At 41.7% G+C, this 20067-nt stretch overlaps 1 protein-coding gene across 1 annotated transcript in view; it reads left to right on the forward strand.

The window, feature by feature from the left end:
* The window catches only part of UTRN (utrophin), a 463318-nt gene that overhangs the window by 149862 nt on the left and 293389 nt on the right, over positions 1 to 20067 (forward strand). Inside the window, 8 exon segments of the mRNA XM_070733661.1 lie at positions 2185 to 2340; positions 3148 to 3318; positions 7265 to 7444; positions 10982 to 11110; positions 12723 to 12893; positions 13711 to 13866; positions 16453 to 16590; positions 17584 to 17736. Coding sequence (XP_070589762.1) covers positions 2185 to 2340; positions 3148 to 3318; positions 7265 to 7444; positions 10982 to 11110; positions 12723 to 12893; positions 13711 to 13866; positions 16453 to 16590; positions 17584 to 17736 — 1254 coding nt within the window.

A 20067-nucleotide genomic window follows, 5' to 3' on the forward strand; every position in this document is an offset into this window, starting at 1 on the left:
AGTCCTTCTTTTCACTAGATAATATATATATCTAATTCCTGCAACTGTTTTTCATATGTTTTGGCCTCTAGCTCCATAATAATTTTTGTTCTTCTTCTTTGAACTTTTTTCAGAGTCTCTTTTTTATATTGTGACCAAAATTGGATGCAGTATTCCAAGTGAGATCTTATCAAGGCCTTTTAGTGCAGTACTATCACTTCACATGATCTTGATTCTATCCCATTGTTAATGCAGTCTAGGATTGTATTGGGTTTTTTTGGCAGCTGTAGCACACTTCTGACTCGTATTTAAGTGATTGCCCACTAGGATTTCAAGATCCCTCTCGCAGTTGCTGTTATTGAGCCAAATTTCACCTGATCTGCATCTGTATGTTTGGGTTTTTCTTGTCTAAATGTAAAATCTTATTTTTCTCTCTATTGTCCCAAAGGTGCTTTCTTATTCGGTATGTTGTTCCAAACTGGACTTTCTGTTTTTTATTTGAAGACTTTTTGCTTCTCATTCAAGAAGCCTCTTCATATCTGACTGGATGGTGGGAAATGGAAGGGGAATGGAAAGAAAATTCTTCCATTCACCACCATCCAGTCAGAGCTGAAGAAGTTTCTTGGATGAGAAGTGAAACGTCTTCAAATTAAAACCAAAAAAATCCAAAGGTGCTGGAAAAAGCAGCTTTGGGAGAACCATGACCCGGATAACTGAGGATCTCCATAGACATTTTCTCTCCATTGCATTTTATTTTGTTAGATAGGCTCAGTGTTCAAATCTGTTGAGATCCATCTGGATCTTGAGCCTATCTTCTGGATTGTTGGCTATTCCTGCCAACTTGGTGTCATCTGCAGCTTTGACGAGTTCCTCTTCTATTCCCTCATCTAAAACATCTGTACTGCAAATATGAAATCTCTCATTAAAGTGTGATCAGTCTAAGCCAGAAAAAATGAGCAAAGCCTCAGCAATGTGAACAACGCAGTGTATTTTTTTTCCTAAATATGGAGTTATTTCATTGCACTTGGACTGTATTTGTTCTGCCTGACTGGGCTCAGGCAATGCGTAACTGTCCAAGGAAAAGAATTCAAACACACACGTGCTCTTCTAAGCAGCAAACTTGTATTAAATAAACAAAAAAGGGTTACTCAAAACAATCCTTAGTGTCAGGAAACAATGATAGTTCAAGGCTTCCTTCAGCCGCATACAAAACCCAGGAAAAAGCAAACAAAGACAACCTGGAATGAGCAGAGATGTTTCAAGAGTCCTTAGAATCTTTGGAGCAAACAGCAAGTCCCAGAGGTTTCACCTCCCACATGTCTGAAAAAGCTGGGTTTAAAATCCAAAGGCACGGAACAGAAACTTCAGAGCAGGAACCACAAAATAACACAGATAAATAGCCACAGTTTGCCTTGTGCCTTTGTTCCCTTTTATACCTTTAGCCCTCATTAAGGGAACCACACCCAGCCCTCAGTATAAGAACCACACCCAGCCCAGGTGCTACTCTGATGACTTGTAATAATCCTTCAATCGATCCCTCCTTTGCATAGCTCTTCGGCTACGCAGATCAATATATTGATCTGCAGAAGAATCCAAGGATGAAAGACTGTCTGAGGGACTGCATGCCAAATCCCCTGGGCTGTCTGCTGAATCCTGCGAACCAGTGGCCTCATCCTCCTGGCTGTCTGCCACGCCTTCCTGGCTGTCTGCCACATCTTCATGGCTGTCAGCCAGGCTTTCACACTCACTTTGTGCCGCGTCTCTCCCATCTGTGGGAGCAATGGCTGGCCCAGGCCCAAACACAACAGTATTCAGACATGATTACTAGTCTTTAAACATGTTGGGAACCTGGGTGTTATTTCCCCCTCTTTCCTCTTTTTTTGCTCTAAGCTGCCTTACAATCTCTCATTCATTCTTCATGGTAACTTCTATTTGCTATGATGTTGGGGCCATTTTTCTGATTTATTTTCTAAACAGAAATTATTGTTCACAATGGGTTACTGACTAATTTGAATCTAGTTATAGTTAATATTTATCCTTAACTGCAGAAAACTGGGCACCACCGAGTGTGGATTTGGTATGCATAAAGATGATAATGGGGTTCGATTCTGATGGTTACTGAAAAATAAAATTAAAACAGGAAGTTGAAATATTATAATACATTTTAATATAATATAATAAAACTATATGGTATCCTGATTCTAGAAACTCTATAAGACCCTAAGTGAAGTAAAACTCGAGGTGGAGACCGTGATCAAAACAGGAAGGCAGATTGTACAGAAACAACAGACAGACAACCCCAAAAGCATGGATGAACAACTGACAGCACTGAAATTCCTTTATAATGATTTGGGAGCGCAGGTTAGTCTTTCATACATACAGTTTTGTTTCACTGTGTAAAATCCACTTGAGGTGAACATCAAGCATTTGATAAAATATTATATGAACTGGCTTTGGGTGATTTACTATTCACAAGTTAAATCTCCCAATAAGAACCTGTAATGTTTTAAATCGGAGATGAAAATATTCAAATTTTCACATCAATACTATTATCTAATAGTTGTGGTTGATGAGGAATATAGTCCAGGGTTATCTAAAGTAACTCTGCTCTGTTTTGAGAATTGATAAAAAGAGAAAAAGCCACATACACATTTTTTTTTGAAAAAAATGAAATAAATGATCTAAGAGGTGGTTTCTTGACAGATAATCTTTTCCTTCATGAGTCCATCTATCTTGTAGAATTGTCATTGAATGCCTTTTCCTTATCCATTTCCCTTCATAGATGTAGTTGACTGATGAGGACAAATTCTTTTTAGAGGCAAGTAACCATAGCCAAAATAGAGGTTATGGAATAATGCTAAATTTAAAGGTGCTTTGAGTGCAATTCCAAAAATCTGGAACACCTCTTGAAAACCATTAGTATTGACAAAATTACTATCAGCCATCTTCATATATCATATGAAGATATCATTAATATCATTAAACAGCAACATCTGTCTATGACAGGTCCTTGGGAAGGACCTGACAGGTAAATAAAAATGCCAAATCCCATCTAAACATTTGTTCACTATGTGACCCACACCTAATGTTGATCAAATAGGTTTTCTTAACTGTTTGTTCTTGACGCTCGCTCTTTTATATGCTTTTTTAAAAAACAAAACAAAACAGGTGACAGAAGGGAAACAAGATCTAGAACAGGCATTGCAACTCTCATGCAAATTCAACGAGGTCTCCCTCTCTTTATCCAAATGGTTAGAGGTGACAGAAGCTGAATTGGTGCATAAGTCCACTTCAGAACGTATGCTTTCTGATCTGGACACTGAAATTGCTTGGGCTAAGGTAAGCAACCTGTTCTTAGCCTTCTTTCTTTGCATCTCATTTTGGTATTTCTTGTTGTTATAGTTGCAAATTCTACTTGTCAGAAGGCCCCCCAGGGGCCAAGTCACCCCAGAGAGATGACAAAGGTAGAGGGGTTATAGTTTTATAATTGACCAAAATAGTTCTATAGTTGAACAAAAAATATACAACTTCTGTTTCACTTTGGAAGCAATGGTGGGCAAAAATCAACCTTTTAAACCAGGAACTTAGCTTAAATATTTGAATCCAGCAGGTGCATTCATTTCTGGTTTTATGGGGGAATCTATTTGGAAGCATATTCTATATTGCATCCAAACAGTAGTGCAATGAATTCCAGACTTCCTCCAAGAATTTAGTCTCCTCTCCTTTCTAGTTATAGGGACATTTTTTTCTGATGCTATTGTATTGTATGCCTATGGATTCTTTTTAAAGAGAGCAATTCTGTAATATGCATGCTGCTCATGTGCATTTATTGAATTAATATTTTAGAAAAGGTCACTAAATATTGAACTCAACTTGAGAGACTTCAGTCATTTGTTTGCCATTTGTAGATATTTTAAACTTTACTATTCCAGACTGCTGAATTCCACCAATAGAATTAAAAAAATAACAGATCCAATGCTCTGTACTTAGTTCTTTTTCTATTAATGTAATGCAGCTGTTGGCTTTTTGAATGTAATTGCTTGTTTTAATTATTGATTGCTATTTTAAAAATGTCATGGTTAGTCAGTTCTTTGACTAATTGAGTGCAAAATGTCATTAGCATGCTAGAAGGAGGTGTGTGCGCCTGGGACTAATATTGAAAATGAAACAATATAATTTCTGTGTATTATTTATTCTAAGCAAAGAACATGCATGAATTACTAGATGTATAATCCAAAGTGAAAAAGGGCAACAAGTGGTTTCCCACTAAAACAGGAAATTGTAAGAATCTTTCTGCATGTTATTCCTGCAGTATAAAGTGAATTCTATTATGAAGAAAAGCTTATATCCTATCATTAAAAATATGCATGTGAGAAAAACCTTGGGGATTCCTGAAGAGACCTCTAGAATTAACTGGTGATTTAATATTATTAAACATTTTTGATGTTTGTGTGATTCTTCCTATTTTTGGATTGGCATTGGAAATCTCACATGATAAATCAGGTCCATGTTGTTCAGATATGACAGAAATTATATTCTGTGGAATGCATTTGTCTTCAGTACAGTGTTTAGGCTGAAGTGTGATCTTGGTTTACAGGAAAGTCATCGTTTCAAATCATAACTTACTGGACATTTATTTGGTGTTAAATAGGTCCAGAATTTCTGCATCCTAAATAATAGAGGGGGAAGTAAAAATCTATATGAGCAAAAGACTAAAATTATAGTTTACTATTGCATTAGATTACTCATTGCATACATCTTTTTCAGTTAAAATAAGAACCATTTAAGAAAGTGAGGCTTATTTAGTAGTAAACTGCTATGGTACTTAAACTGCTGTAGGAAAATTTAAAGTCTAGTAAAAATATTAAAAACATTTTTCCAATTTATGAAAAATATATTCCCCAAAAGCAATCTTAATGCTTCCCTTTGAAAGATATGTAACTCTCCAAATTTGCAAAAGAAGCTTTATGAAATCAATGTACTTTATTATCAGATTGCATAATAACTACAATTTGCATTGGTGAGATGCAAATAAGAGCCATGGTGGTTCAGTGGTTAGAGTGCAGTACTGCAGGCTACTTCTGCTGATCACCAGCTGCCAGCAGTTTGGCAGATCAAATCTCACCAGGCTCAAGGTTGACTCAGCCTTCCATCCTTCTGAGGTGGATAAAATGAGAACCCAGATTGTTGGGGCAATATATGCTGCTTCTGTAAACCGCTTAGAGAGGGCTGTAAAGCACTGTGAAGTGGTATATAAGTCTAAATACTATGCTACCGTGTTTCCCCGATAGTAGGGCAGTGTCTTACTATCTTTTTACCCCCAAAAGCCCCACTGTGTCTTACTTTGGGGGTATGTGTTATATTGTCCCGGGCACTGGGGCCGGCTCGTCTTCGGGCTTCGGCCCGGGCAAGGCCTCTTCTCCTCCGGGCGGGCGGCGTTAGGCGGCGTTGCGCGGCAGGCGCGGCTGCCCGTCGGGCCCGGCCTCCATCCCTCCTGTGCCGCGGCGGGGCCGGTCCGTGATGCGCGTCCTGGGGGCGCCCGGCTGGCCGGCTCCGGAGGCTGCGGCTCCTCCCGCTGCTGCCCAACGCCGAGGATGCCCCGCACCCAGCCCGGCTATGGCAGCAGGCAGGCAGGCAGCCCCAGGCGCGGCGGGGAGAGCAAAGGGGGCTTCGGCCCGGGCGAGGCCTCTTCTCCTCCGGGCGGGCGGCGTTAGGCGGCGTTGCGCGGCAGGCATGGCTGCCCGGAGGAGAAGAGGCCTCACCCGGACCGAAGCCGCCTTTGCTCTCCCCGCCGCGCCTGGGGCTGCCTGCTCTCCCCGCCGCGCCGGGCCGAAGCCGCCTTTGGTCTCCCCGCCGCGCCTGGGGCTGCCTGCCTGCCTGCTGCCATAGCCGGGCTGGGCGCGGGGCATCCTCGGCGTTGGGCAGCAGGCAGGCAGGCAGCCCCAGGCGCGGCGGGGAGAGTAAAGGCGGCTTCGGCCCGGGCGAGGCCTCTTCTCCTCCGGGCGGGCGGCGTTAGGCGGCGTTGCGCGGCAGGCATGGCTGCCCGGAGGAGAAGAGGCCTCACCCGGGCCGAAGCCGCCTTTGCTCTCCCCGCCGCACCTGGGGCTGCCTGCTCTCCCCGTTGCGCCGGGCCGAAGCCGCCTTTGGTCTCCCCGCCGCGCCTGGGGCTGACTGCCTGCCTGCTGCCGTAGCCGGGCTGGGCGCGGGGCATCCTCGGCATTGGGCAGCAGGCAGTTGGGCAGCAGGCAGGCAGGCAGCCCCAGGCGCGGTGGGGAGAGCAAAGGCGGCTTCGGCCCGGGCAAGGCCTCTTCTCCTCCGGGCGGGCGGCGTTAGGCGGCATTGCGCGGCAGGCGCGGATGCCCGGAGGAGAAGAGGCCTCGCCCGGGCCGAAGCCGCCTTTGCTCTCCCCGCCGCACCTGGGGCTGCCTGCCTGCCTGCTGCCCAACGCCGAGGATGCCCCGCGCCCAGCCCGGCTACGGCAGCAGGCAGGCAGGCAGCCCCAGGCGCGGCGGGGAGACCAAAGGCGGCTTCGGCCCGGGCGAGGCCTCTTCTCCTCCGGGCGGGCGGCGTTAGGCGGCGTTGCGCGGCAGGCGCGGCTGCCCATCGGGCCCGGCCTCCATCCCTCCGGCGCCACGGCGGGGCCGGTCTGCGATGTGCGTCCTGGGGGCGCCCGGCTGGCCGGCTCCGGAGGCTGCGGCTCCTCCCGCTGCTGCCCAACACCGAGGATGCCCCGCACCCAGCCCGGCTACGGCAGCAGGCAGGCAGGCAGCCCCAGGCGTGGCGGGGAGAGCAAAGGCGGCGGCGGGAGTAGCGGACGCCTCCCTCGCTTTTAGTACCGTGTTTCGGGGTATGGCTTATATTAGCCGACCCCCCTGAAACCCCCCATATGTCTTACAATCGGGGGGGTCTTACTATCGGGGAAACACGGTATGCTATGCATCGATTTGACATGTCATAATAGATTTTGCAAAATCAATTACAGAATGTAATTAAAACAAAGAATATAACATGTTAAAACTGAAGGTACCATTTCTTTGAAAATTTTCTATTCTGTGACTACTAAGATACTTTGAATTTTAGAAGATTTCTTGCCTTGGAATCCTTTGGGTAGCATATCTCATATCATATAATTGGATTCCTTTTGGTATCATATATATCATTACAATGATATGTCATTCATTGTGAAAACCGATCAAGATAGAAACCAAATCAATAATAAAATTTTTGTTTCTGTCACCTCGAGAACCTTTCTTCTGTTCTGTTAATGGCCCCTGTTGTCTCACAGAATGTGTTGAGAGAATTGGAGAGGAAGAAAGTCGATCTGAATAGTGTAACAGAGAGCAGTGCTGCACTGCAGGCCTTAGTGGATGGAAATGAATCTTCTCTGGAGGAAAAACTTTGTGTTCTTAATGCTGGATGGAGTAGAGTCCGAACCTGGACCGAAGATTGGTGCAATACACTTCTGGTAAGGTGAAACCACAAATGGCATTTTTTTACATTTGTAGAATTCATTATCTATATGGCTTTGGATAAGGTAATAGGCATTGACGGTGGTCTTATTACCTTGGAAGAAGGAAATGTTTACAAATGTCAAATTTCCTATAAGGAGAGAATGGCCTTACTCAATTGAACACCTCCAAGATATGTTAAATTTGAATATCCCATGGCCAGGCCAGCTAGGACGATATCTCTAGTTAGAACAATTAATCAGTGGAACAACTTGCTTTCAGAAGTTGTGAAAGCTCCAACACTGGAAGTTTTTAAGAAGAAGTTGGATAGCCATTTTTCTGGAGTGGTGTAGGGTTTCTTGCGTAAGCAGGGGGTTGGATTAGAAGACATCCAAGGTCCCTTCCGTTATTCTATTCTATATTATAGAGCAGTGATTTTCAACCTTTTTTGAGCTGCGGCACATTGTTTAGATTTACAAAACCATGGGGCACATTGGGGGGGGGGGGGCTAAAAAAATTTTGGACAAGAAAATTCTCTCTCTCTCTCTTCCTCCCTTTCGCTCTATTTCTCTCTCCCTCCCTCTTTCTCTCCCTTCCTCTTTTTTTCTCTCTCTCTCTGCATCCCACTTTCTTTTTCTCTTCCTCCTTTCCTCTTTTTTGCTCTCTTTCTCTCTCCCTCCCTACCTCCCTCTATGTCTTTCTCTCTCCCACCTTCCATCCCTCTCTTTCTCTCTCTCTCTCTCTTTCTTTCTTTCTCTCTTGCTCTCTCTTGCTCTCTCTCTCTTTCTTTCTCTCTCGTTCTCTTTCTTTTTCTCTCTCTTTCTTTCTCTCTCTCTCTCTTTCTCTCTCTCTTCCTTGCATGCTTTCTCTCCCTCTTGATCTTTCTTTCTCTCTCTCTTTCTTTCTCTCGCTCTTGTTTTCTTTCTCTCCCTCTTGCTCTTTCTCTCTCTTTCTCTCTCTCTTGTTTTCTTTCTCTCTCTGCGCTTCGCGGCACACCTGACCATGTCTCACGGCACACTGGTTGAAAAACACTTTTATAGAGAGTATGTAGTTGGGGAAGGCTGACCTATTAAATGGAAAAATGTATCGGATGATGAATAGCTTTTGACAGCTTTTCCAGAAAGAGTAAAATGTATTGAACAATTTGATAGATTTGCTTCTTACTTCATGCCCAAGAAGTATCAAATATCTCTTCTTTGAAGCTTTATCCCTAGCATAAATACTTTAAAAGTAATTATTACTTTTGTAAAAGCTCATATAAATATTCTTTGAAGTTTATTTAAATAAACTCAATATTTATATATTTATAAAGTTTATTTAAATAAACTAAATATTCTTTGAAGTTTATTTAAATAAACTGTAGCTATTATCTGCGCAGTCGCTATTCATAATAATGATTGCTTTTACAAAACCTAAAAAACAGAAATGGATATAATGGGCTCTGAAAATAATCTTGAAGAAGAGGATGAAGCGCTGCAGCCCAGGCAATGGTCAAATAAGAGCTGGAAGGGGATTTGAGAAAGCGTTTTAGACTTGAGAGTCCATTGTTCAAACAGGGAGAAGAGAGGAACATTCAGGGAAGCAAGCTTTTATTACTGTAACCCTATAGTCCAGGGATGGCGAACCTTGTTTCCCTCGGGTGCTGAAAGAGCATGCATGCGTGCTATCGTGCATTCACGAGTGCCCACACCCATAATTCAATGCCTGGGAAGGCTGAAAACAGCTTCCCCTGCCTCACGGAGACCCTTGGAGGCCGGAAATGGCCTGTTTTCCAATTTCTGGTGGGTCCTGTAGTCTTGTATTTCGTTCTTCCCAGGCTTCAAAGGCTTCCCTGGAGCTGGGGAGGATAAAAACACTCTCTACCCCGGAGGCTCTCTGGAAGCCAAAAACACCCTCCCAGAGCCTCTGTGCAATCCAAAAATCAGCTGGCTGGCACACACATGAACATTGGAGCTGAGCTAGGGCAACAGCTTGCATGCCAGTAGATATAACTCCACGTGCCACCTGTGGCACCTGTGCCATAGGTTCGCCATCACTGCTATACTCAAAGTATTTTTAGTATTCATGAGTTAGATGTTCAGCTTTGTTCTACCTTGAAGGACTGCCATTTGTCTTGCAACTCTGTGCCCCTCACTTCATTGCCATTATCTTATAGACAGCCCTTAGCTTTATAACCACAACTGAGCCTGGAATTATGGTAGTAAGTTGTGGCAATCGTCAAGAGCCCCCAACTGACTGTGTCCAATTTTATAAACGTTTTTTATAGTAGTTGTTAAGCAAAAGCAGCAGTTAAGTCAGTCAATTTTTTCAATAGGTGTTTTTGCCCAGAAACTGGAGATAAATGCTGGAAACTGGCAAAAAAATACTGAAAATCACAATCCTGTGACTACAGCATACTACAAATAGCTGTAATACAAACTGGTTACCAAGTGCCCGAAATGCGAGATGTGGCCACTATCCGCCTTCCCCCCTCTCTCTCCCGCCTCTCCATCTATATATATCTATACATCTGAATCTATATCTAAAGCCATATCTGTTCTGTCGGGCTCTCTGGTAGACTCCTCCCAAAAAGTCACAGGTACAAATTTCAGACAAACATGTTTGAAAATTCAAAACAATGTTCTTTATAATGAAATTTCACTTAAACTAAGCCCTCTTTTGTTATAGCAAAGAGCACTCGTCTCCAAACAAACTGGTAATTTGTACAAGTCCCTTATCAGTTCTGTGATACTTAGCTTGCAGCTGTGAGGCAATTCACAATCCTTCTTCTTTCACAAAGTGAAACACACTTTGCTCTGGGTTAGTTTCAAAGCGGGGAAAAATCAGCACACAAAAGGTCAAAGTCAGTAAAGCAGGCACGAAACACAACGATCAGTTAATCCTCCACCCAACCACAGGTGGCCTCATTTTCTTTGATAATAATCTCTCAGTTGTTGTTGCCTATGCATAGCTCTCCGCATGCGTGGTTGTATCATTAACTCTCGTTCTGAATCCAAGGAGGAGCTAGATAATTGATCTCCTTCTGAGCTGTCTGCCACACTCTCCTCCTCCCTGTCACTCATGTCTTCTTGGTCAGAGGAGCCTTCATCAGCAGATTCCACCGGGGGCAAAACAGGCCTGCAGCATGTGGATGTCTCCCCCACATCCACAGTCCTTGGGGCAGGAGCTGGGCCAGAGCTAACCACAACAATATCTATATATAATTTGTATCTCTCTATATCCATATACCCATTCTATATTCATACCCATATCTATGTGTGCACTCATGTGTGTGAGCAGTGTTGGAACTTTTGTTGTAAAAAAATTCGCTGAAAGGGACACAGTGTATAATATGCTATCTTGAGCTTTAGGAGAAAAAATAAGATATAAATCTAGTTACTAAAATTATAACAAATAAATACCAAATTATTCTTAGGTCTTGTCACTAAAGGAGCTGAAAAACCAAATGAAAGTGCCGTTGACTGACCACTGTGAATGTTTTCTATTGAAATAGTTACATTTTATTGACATTTAAGATACATTTTCATTGATTTATCTTTCTCTTTTCTTTACAGAGTCACCAAAGTCAACTGGAGATTTTTGATGAGAACGTTGCCCACATAAGCACTTGGCTGTATCAAGCTGAAGCTCTGTTGGATGAGATTGAGAAAAAGCCTGCCAACAAGAAAGAAGAGACAGTTAAGGTAGCAAAATTGAACTTTTACTGACATGACTTAGACAGTAATAGCATATTTTGGATCCAAATAAAAGTCTGCCAGACCACCTAGTATTTTTTTTATTGAGGATCCAAAGGAGACTGGACCAATTTTATTAGGAGAAATAGAGAAATATAGAAAAGTAGAAGTCCTTAAAATTAATAAAGCAAAAACATGATAGTGAAAAATGTAACATTAAAACAGGAAAGAGAATTAGAGGGAAAATTGGAATTACAGTACTGTATTTTAAAAAAATAAATATTTAGGTATTTAGCTAACAGCAAGATGTTCCTCAATCAAAAAGGATAACTACATAGAGTGAAAGAACCATATGTAATATATTACATATAATAACAGCAGCAAGAATAGCATTTGTACAATGCTGGAGACAAAAGAATATACCTTCCCAAAGCTTAGTAATAAAAAAAAAAACCTGATTGCACCCAAATGGGACAAATTAACAATTGAATTGAAAGGACAAATGGATTCAGAATATTATGCAATATGGAAGAATTGGTATGATTGGATTGAGAATAGAAAAATGGAAAAAGAAGAGATAAACTGGTGCCCAGGTTTGCCTGGTGCACCAGTTGCGGCCCTATCTGGACAGGGAGTCATTGCTCACAGTCGCTCATGCCCTCATCACCTCGAGGTTCGATTACTGCAACGCTCTCTACATGGGGCTACCTTTGAAAAGTGTTCGGAAACTTCAGATCGTGCAGAACGCAGCCGCGAGAGCCATCGTGAGGCTTCAAAGATTCGCCCACGTTTCTTCAACACTCCGTGGCTTGCATTGGCTGCTGATCGGTTTCTGGTCACAATTCAAAGTGTTGGTCATGACCTTTAAAGCCCTACATGGCATTGGACCAGAGTACCTCTGGAACCGCCTGCTACCACACGAATCCCAGCGACCGATAAGGTCCCACAGGGTTGGCCTTCTCTGGGTCCCGTCGACTAAACAATGTCGTCTGGCGGGTCCCAGGGGAAGAGCCTTCTCTGTGGCGGCCCTGGCCCTCTGGAACGAACTCCCCCCAGAGATTAGAACTGCCCCCACCCTCCTTGTCTTTCATAAACTACTCAAGACTTACTTATACCGCCAGGCATGGGGGAGTTGAGACACCTTTCCCCCAGGCTTTTTTATACTTTGTTTTATGTTTGGTATGAATGTGCTGTTTGGTTTTTTCAATAATGATAGGGTTTTATATGTTTTTTAATATTAGATTTGTTCCACTACTATATTGTTTTTATTAATGTTGTGAGCCACCCCGAGTCTTCGGAGAGTGGCGGCATACAAATCTAATAAGTAAGTAAGTAAGTAAGTAAGTAAGTAAATAATAAATAAATAAATAAATAAATAAAATGCAAGTAGAAGTAAAATCTATAACTTAAGTGTATGAAATACATTTGAATTTGAATGTAATGTTATGTAAATGAGCACATTTATGCATAAATTATGAATATTTGTTTAATGAAAAATATAAAAAATGTTTTTAAAAAGTCTGCCAGGTTCTGATTTCTGTCTTGCTTCCCTTCCTTCCTTTTTTAACCCTACTGTGTTCTAAACAATAATACTATTTCTCTCCCCCCCCCCAATTCACAGCGCCTAACATCAGAATTGGATGCTGTTAGCCTCAGAGTTGATAATGTGCGTGACCAAGCTGTTATGCTGATGAGTGGCCGTGGCGTATCATGTCATGAGCTTGTAGAACCCAAATTGACAGAACTGAATAGGAACTTTGAAAAAGTGTCACAGCACATTAGAAGTGCTAAGGTGAGTACGGACGACTTCCTGGTCCCAAAGCGTATCTGATGGCCTATTTTTATGTTTATATTACTGGGGGTTTTTTTACTTCTCCAATGTTTCTGTGACATGCATTTCATAGAATTGTATTTTGTGAAAGGGAACTGTTTTCTAATATTTCATTTTCATTTTTGCATTATTGAGGAAATTATCTCCTTCTGCACATGGTTGCACAAAAATATACACATAGTGCTTGATTAGCAATGGCATTTGGGACAAACTAGTTTTGTGGTTCGGCAAAGAAGTCTCTAAATGAAACAGCAAAATACTTCAGCTTCCTTTTGATTTATGGACCTGTGAAAGTTGTAAATGGGAGAGTTGGACACTAGTTACTTTTTTCAAAACTCTTGTAACTGTGAACATTTATTGTAGAAAGCAGTGGCTAAACAAATATATTAGTTCTGTCCTACTTTGAGTGGGACAGCAATACTTCTTCACCAATACTTTTGGTAAAGAAGAAGAATGAAAAAGAAGGAATAATAATTTATTTTAAAAATGTTAAAATGACACACTACTCCAAAACTTTCTCTTTTTGTTTTCTCAATCATCAAAAGTGCATAAACTAATATATTCTGGGGGGTGGCCCCCCCGAATCATTTTATTTTACATGCCATTCTTCACTAACCTACAAGCTATCTTCAAAAGTTAATTTCTCACCGTCAGTTTTGGCAGTGAGAAATTCTACAAAGTTATTTACTCATCTACAACTATACTGTTGCAATTATATGAAATGTATACAAATATATTGACTATTGATCAGGGTGCTTGCTATTTTTTTGTGTGCCAGATGCTGTTCAGTCAGGACGCTCATAAAAGGTTTGCTAAGCAGGAGCTCTCTGAAATTGCAGTGCCTTCTAAAGACCTTGATAAATTTGAATGTGAGATAAAGGAAATGCTGAACGTAGTGGAAAAGCACATGGAATCAAAAGAAGATGATGAAAAGGTTGGAGAAGTTCATGTTAATACAAAATTAGCATATTCATCCTTGACTTTTTCTTTCTTTTACCCTCTTTCGTTTAATTCCCAGGCATGATTTTTTTTAAATCTGGAATCCTGCGACCTAGAGGTCTATTGACGACATTGTAATTCACTTGCTGCATGCAATAAATATTGATTTTAGCTTGTGTCAGCTGTTTCACCATTGCAGTCTTCCTGATGACTTTATACATCCAGTTCTACATGTACAAGGGATTTGTCCTGTTTGATTATGATAAAATGTATAGTTGTGACATACTTGAAATCAGGCATTTGGAAGCTCATCCTTTCATCCCAATGCTTTTTCGATATTCAAAGTCCTTGGCAAAATTTGCAATGTGTCTCCTTTCTGTGCTACATCTACAGGTAGTCCTCAACTTACAACAAATTCTTTAGTGACCGTTCAACATTACAACACAACACAAAACATGTTTCCCAGTGGCCAGTTAAGTCCCACAGAGTTGGCCTTCTCCAGGTCCCGTCGGCCAGACAATGTTGACTGGTGGAGCTTAGGGGAAGAGCCTTCTCTGTGGCAGCCCCGGTCCTCTGGAATGAACTCCCTCCGGAGATACATACCGCCCGCTCCTCCTGGTGTTTTGTAAAGCTTTAAAAACCTACCTCTGCCAGTGGGCTTGGGGGCCGTGAGTGATGAGACTGTCTCCGGCCGATAGTAGATATGGTTGGATTGGGTAAATGTGTGTGATTGTATATGGGGTCTTTTTAGTTTTTTTTTAGTAAATTTCCATAATCTTTTATAGTTATTTAGATTTCCTACATATTGTTGTATTTAATGCACGTCACCCTGAGTTGCCTCGAGAAGGGCAGCATAGAAATCTAATTAAATAAATAAATAAATAAACAAATAAGTGACTTATGACCATTTTCACACTTATGACCATTGCAGCATCCCCATTGTCAACCTTTTAGATGCTTGACAGCAGGTTCATATTTATGTCAGTTGCCATGTCCTGGGGGCATGTGATCACCTTTTATGGCCTCCAGACAAGCAAAGTCAATGGGGAAGCCTGATTCACTTAACAACCATGTTTTTAATGTCTGCAGTGATTCACTTAACAACTGTGGTAAAAAGGGACAAAACTCACTTAACAAATGTCCCACTTGAAGAACAGAAATTTTGGTCTCACTCACAGTCATAAGTTGTGGACTACCTGTATTATACTGGAAGCATAGGCAGCGTAGGAGATATGTTCAACTGTGATTTTCCCCAGCTACTGTTGCTTCTCCTGGACATTAATAGAATGGGCAAGAGTTGCTGTATCACAGCCTTGGCTTACTTCTGCAACAAAGGGAGGTTTTTGGTTTTTTTTGCAAAAGTGAGGAGATATAAATATAGATACAGAACAGAGGTGGGTTCCTCCTTGTTCAGACCAGTTCTTTAGAACTGGTAGCAAACTGGTGGTGATGTCATAGAGCCGGTTCTGTCTATGCCGGTCTGTGACTGCTGCTATTTTTTTTGTTTTTGTTTCTGCGCATGTGCAGAAGCTGGGTTTTTTTCAGTTTTTTTCCTGGGTTTTTTTGCTTCTGCACAGTTTTCAACACTGAGCATGTGTGCGTGCCTGTGCGGCATGGCCACATGTCTCCTTAGGAAATGAACTGGAGGTGGGGTAAGTTAGAACCCACCTCTGATACAGAACTTTGATACTGGATTATTATTTCAATGCTTGGAAGACTGGCTTGCGTTGTCACACAATTACATGTTGCAAAGCCAGTAATTACAATTGACCTCCTAATGAATTCACAGCAAAATATGAATTCACTGATTCTTTGCTGAGGATAAAGCTATTATAATTAGAGTTCTGCAGTCTTTAAAAAAAAAGGATTCTGTTATTTGTGCCAACCCAAAAAAAGGTGATATCTTTATGGGATTGATACCTTTTTTATTTTTCAATCTTGTGCATGGTTCCTTGAATGAATAGCAGAAAGATGCTGTGCTCAAGTGAGGCCTGCAGCACTTTTTCTTTTGAGTATAATTTTTTTATTTTTCTCCATAAATAAAACAATACACGGTTACAAACACAAAAACAATGCTTATAGTCAAACCTATACAAAACTTTTATTTTTCTTATTAACCTTTCAATGTAGGCTCTTATCTCTCTTTTTACTCATCTGAAAAATGTTCTATAAAATTTGTACGACATTATCAATTATTAAACCTCTTTATAAAGAATTTTTTCCTCCACCTTACTGTAAAATCTTGTATTAAATCAATGAGAACATTAATAAAATCTTTGGTTTCTCTTCAGATCGTATAAATCTTTCGCCTTTCACTTTTTTCTGAATAGTTTTTATGCATATGCACAATGATGCTATACATCAGGGGTCCCCAAACATGGTAACTTTAAGACTTGTGGACTTAAACTCCCAGAATTCTCCAGCCAGCTGTGCTAGGAGTTGCAGTCCACAAGTCTTAAAGTTGCCAAGTTTGAAGACCTCTGCTATACATGTTTCTTTGTACAGCCTTACTCCTTGGGAGTAAGGAATGTTGGTTGCCCCAAGTACTTCTGAAAACATGTCTTTCTTTCTAAAATTGTAGCTGGATGAAGAAAGAGCTCAAATTGAGGAAGTTCTGCAAAAAGGCGAGCATTTGTTACAGCAGCTCATGGAAGATAACCGGAGAGAAAAAATTCGTCTGCAGCTCCTCCTTCTTCAGACCAAGCATAGCAGCGCAAAGGTCAGTGAAAGTAGCCTTGTTGTGTAGTAGATCTATAATGTTTTAGACGTGACTTCTTCTTTATTCCACTTGAAGCCTTAAAAACACCTGAAAAGTTTTCACTCTTGTCTGTGAGACATACAGGATCCACCTTTCTGCCTATCCCTCTCTACTATCATGATTTATTTATAGGCGGTCCCTGATGTGTGACCATAATTGAGCCAAAAATGTATGTTGCTAAGCGAGAAATTTGTTAAGTGACTTTTGCCCAATTTTACGACTTCTCTTGCCACATTTATTAAGTGAATCACTGCAGTTGTTCAATTAGTAGCACTGTTGTTAAATCAATCTGACTTTCCCATTGACTTTATTTATTTATTTATTTATTTATTCATTCATTCATTCATTCATTCATTCATTCATTCAATTTTTATGCCGCCCTTCTCCTTAGACTCAGGACGGCTTACAACAGGTTAGCAATAGCACTTTTTAACAGAGCCAGTGTTTTGCCCCCACAATACAGGTCCTCATTTTACCCACCTTGGAAGGATGGAAGGCTGAGTCAACCTTGAGCCGGTGATGAGATTTGAACCGCTGACCTTCAGATCATCAGTCAGCTTCTGTGGCCTGCAGTACAGCACTCTACCTGCTGCGCCACCCCGGCTCTTATTTTGACTTTGCTTGTCAGTGGGTAGCAAAAGAGGATCATTATGACTGTAAAAGTCATAAATATGAATCAAAAGGCCAGAAGGCTGGGAGCAGATCTCCTCTCTGGTGGCAAGATGTTCCAAAGTGCAGAGGCTAGGACAGGAAAGATTCTTCTCTTAGACCAGAGGTGGGGAACTATGGGCCTTTTATGACTTGTGGACTTCAAATCCCAGAATTCCTGAGCCAGCATGGCTGACTCAGGAATTCTGGGAATTGAAGTCCACAAATCATAAAAGGCCCTTGGTTCCCCATCCCTATCTTAGAACCTTAATTGTTAATTTTATTATCTTTCTTTTTGGCTTTTAGGAGCTTCGGCCATTTCAAAAGAGGCAGGTATTAGAACTTTCACCTTCATTTACTCCATATGAAATGGAAGCAGATAGTCACATGCAGTGGTTTAGTGAAACAGATGCAAGTCTTTCTGGACTTCAAGAAGCAAAAGAAAGAGAGAAAACAAAGGTAAATTATTTTTAATATAAACCCATAATTTACATAATATTTGAATACACTTGTTCTTAATAATTCCTGCTGTCCATCCCAGTTTTTTCAAACTTGTGCTTCCACATAGGTTGAATCCCAACTTATTTTTTTGATAAGCCGCCAAGCAATTATGACTGTTGAACTCTATCATGTTTCAGTTGCATATGGATCTCTTGGTTTGTGTTACTCAGGATGTAATTATTTGTTCAAAACTGATGGTTTTAATTCTATTAAGGTAATATTGTTCCCCCTCGAGTAATTAATTTATTCTGGGGAGCTAATTCAGACTAATTCCACCAGTTGTCTTCTTCAAATCTCATGTACCTTGAATGAAGAAGTGGCATTTAGCAGCCTTTCCAAGATGAACCAGACAGTGTTAACTATGCAAATCAAAGCTGTGACTGATATAACCTGGTACTATTCTGTACAGTTTGTAAGTAATAACTAATACTTTAAATTGGACTCAGACATCATAGGAACACATTACAGTGACCTCAGAATCACTGTCTAATTGAAGAATTCTTGAACTAAGCTACATGTAGTTTGTGTCCCCCGTGAATATGAAATTATTATTATTATTTATTTGTATGCTGCCCTTCTCCGAAGACTACTAAATACAGTGTATTAGCCTATAATAGTGATGGCTAACCCTTTTCTTGTCATGCTGAAAGTTTGTGTGCACACGCACAACAGCATGTGTGTGTGCAGCATCCATAATGCAATGTGCCCACTCCCTGCTCCCCCTGAGTACATGTGACCTGCTGCCCCCTATTTTGGCCCTAGCAGGCCTCCCTACAGCCTCCTAAGATCAAAAATGGGTCATGGGGGACACGCCGCACCCCCATACCCCCTCATGGCCCCCCATGCATACATATGTGACCATGTCCGCTATGCATACATGTGCGACCCCCATGCATGCGCATGCATCTCTCCCATGCACCCTGTCCCTCATGCATCCCCAAAATCAGCTGGCTGGTGTCTACGCAGCTGCAGAGTGGAGCTGAGCTGAGTGACAGCTTGTGTGCCATAGGTTCACCATCACAGGCCTATAATATGAAGCAAGGGTAAATTATGAATATTTTCTAAAGCTCATCTTTAACAGAAGAACATAAGAACCTAGGAAGTGCCACACTAGATTGGACACTTGACTCTTCTCCCAGTGGCCAATAAATCATATAAGGAAACTCACTAATCTCTTAGCAATAACTTTCAGAGGCATTGCTGTTGCCATCAAAACTTAGAGCCATTGATTACCACGACTTCAATGACTTGGGTCAAATCTTCACCTGTAGTCAAAGAATACTCCCAATTTATTATAACCACATTAAATGAAAAGTCATTGTATGTATTTTTGAATTAAAGTGATACCTTGTCTTACGAACTTAATTGGTTCCGGGAGGAGGTTCGTAAGGTGAAAAGTTCGTAAGACGAAACAATGTTTCCCATAGGAATCAATGGAAAACTGATTAATGTGTGCAAGCCCAAAATTTACCCCCTTTTCAAGCCAAAGCGCCTGTTTTTGCGCTGGTGGGATTCCCCTGAAGCTCCCCTCCATGGGAAACCCCACCTCTGGACTTCCGCGTTTTTGCGATGCTGTAGGGAAATCCCAGGAGGGGATTTCCGCTGGCAACGGAAGTCCAGAGATGGGGTTTCCCAGTGAGGGAAGCCTCAGTGAAATTGCAGCATCGCAAAAACACGGAAGTCCTCGAAACCCCACCTCTGGACTTCTATGTTTTTGCGATGCTGTGATTTCGCTGAGGCTTCCCTCGCTGGGAAACTCCACCTCTGGACTTCTGTTGCCAGCAAAGCGCCTGTTTTTGCGATCCTGCAGTTCCCCTCCTGGGATTTCTCTACACCATCGCAAAAACGCAGAAGTCCGGAGGTGGGGTTTCCCATGGAGGGAGCCTTAGGGGAATCCCAGGATTGCAAAAACGGGCGCTTCGCTTGCAATGGAAGTCTGGAGGCAGGGCATCCCAGTGGCGGCGGCGGGTTTGTAAGGCGAAAAAAATTTGTAAGAAGAGGCAAAAAATTTCCGAACCCCGAGTTCGTATCTCGAAAAGTTCGTATGACCAGGGGTTCGTATGACGAGGTACCAATGTATTTGAAAGAGCTGCTTATATTGGCTATCCACACCCTCTCAGTAGGTATGAATCTCTCTCCTAAATCACTATTACAATGAATAATATTTTTCAAATATATCTGACACAATGGTATAAAATCCAGTGAGAAAAGAGGTTATTCTTAGCTATGTTTTTGCTTAATTGAGAGGTTTGCTAAACCTTAGTCCTAATTAATTCCTGAAAAGACACA

Source organism: Erythrolamprus reginae, chromosome 1 (assembly GCF_031021105.1).
Source record: "Erythrolamprus reginae isolate rEryReg1 chromosome 1, rEryReg1.hap1, whole genome shotgun sequence".
Classification (NCBI taxonomy): Eukaryota; Metazoa; Chordata; class Lepidosauria; order Squamata; family Dipsadidae; genus Erythrolamprus; species Erythrolamprus reginae.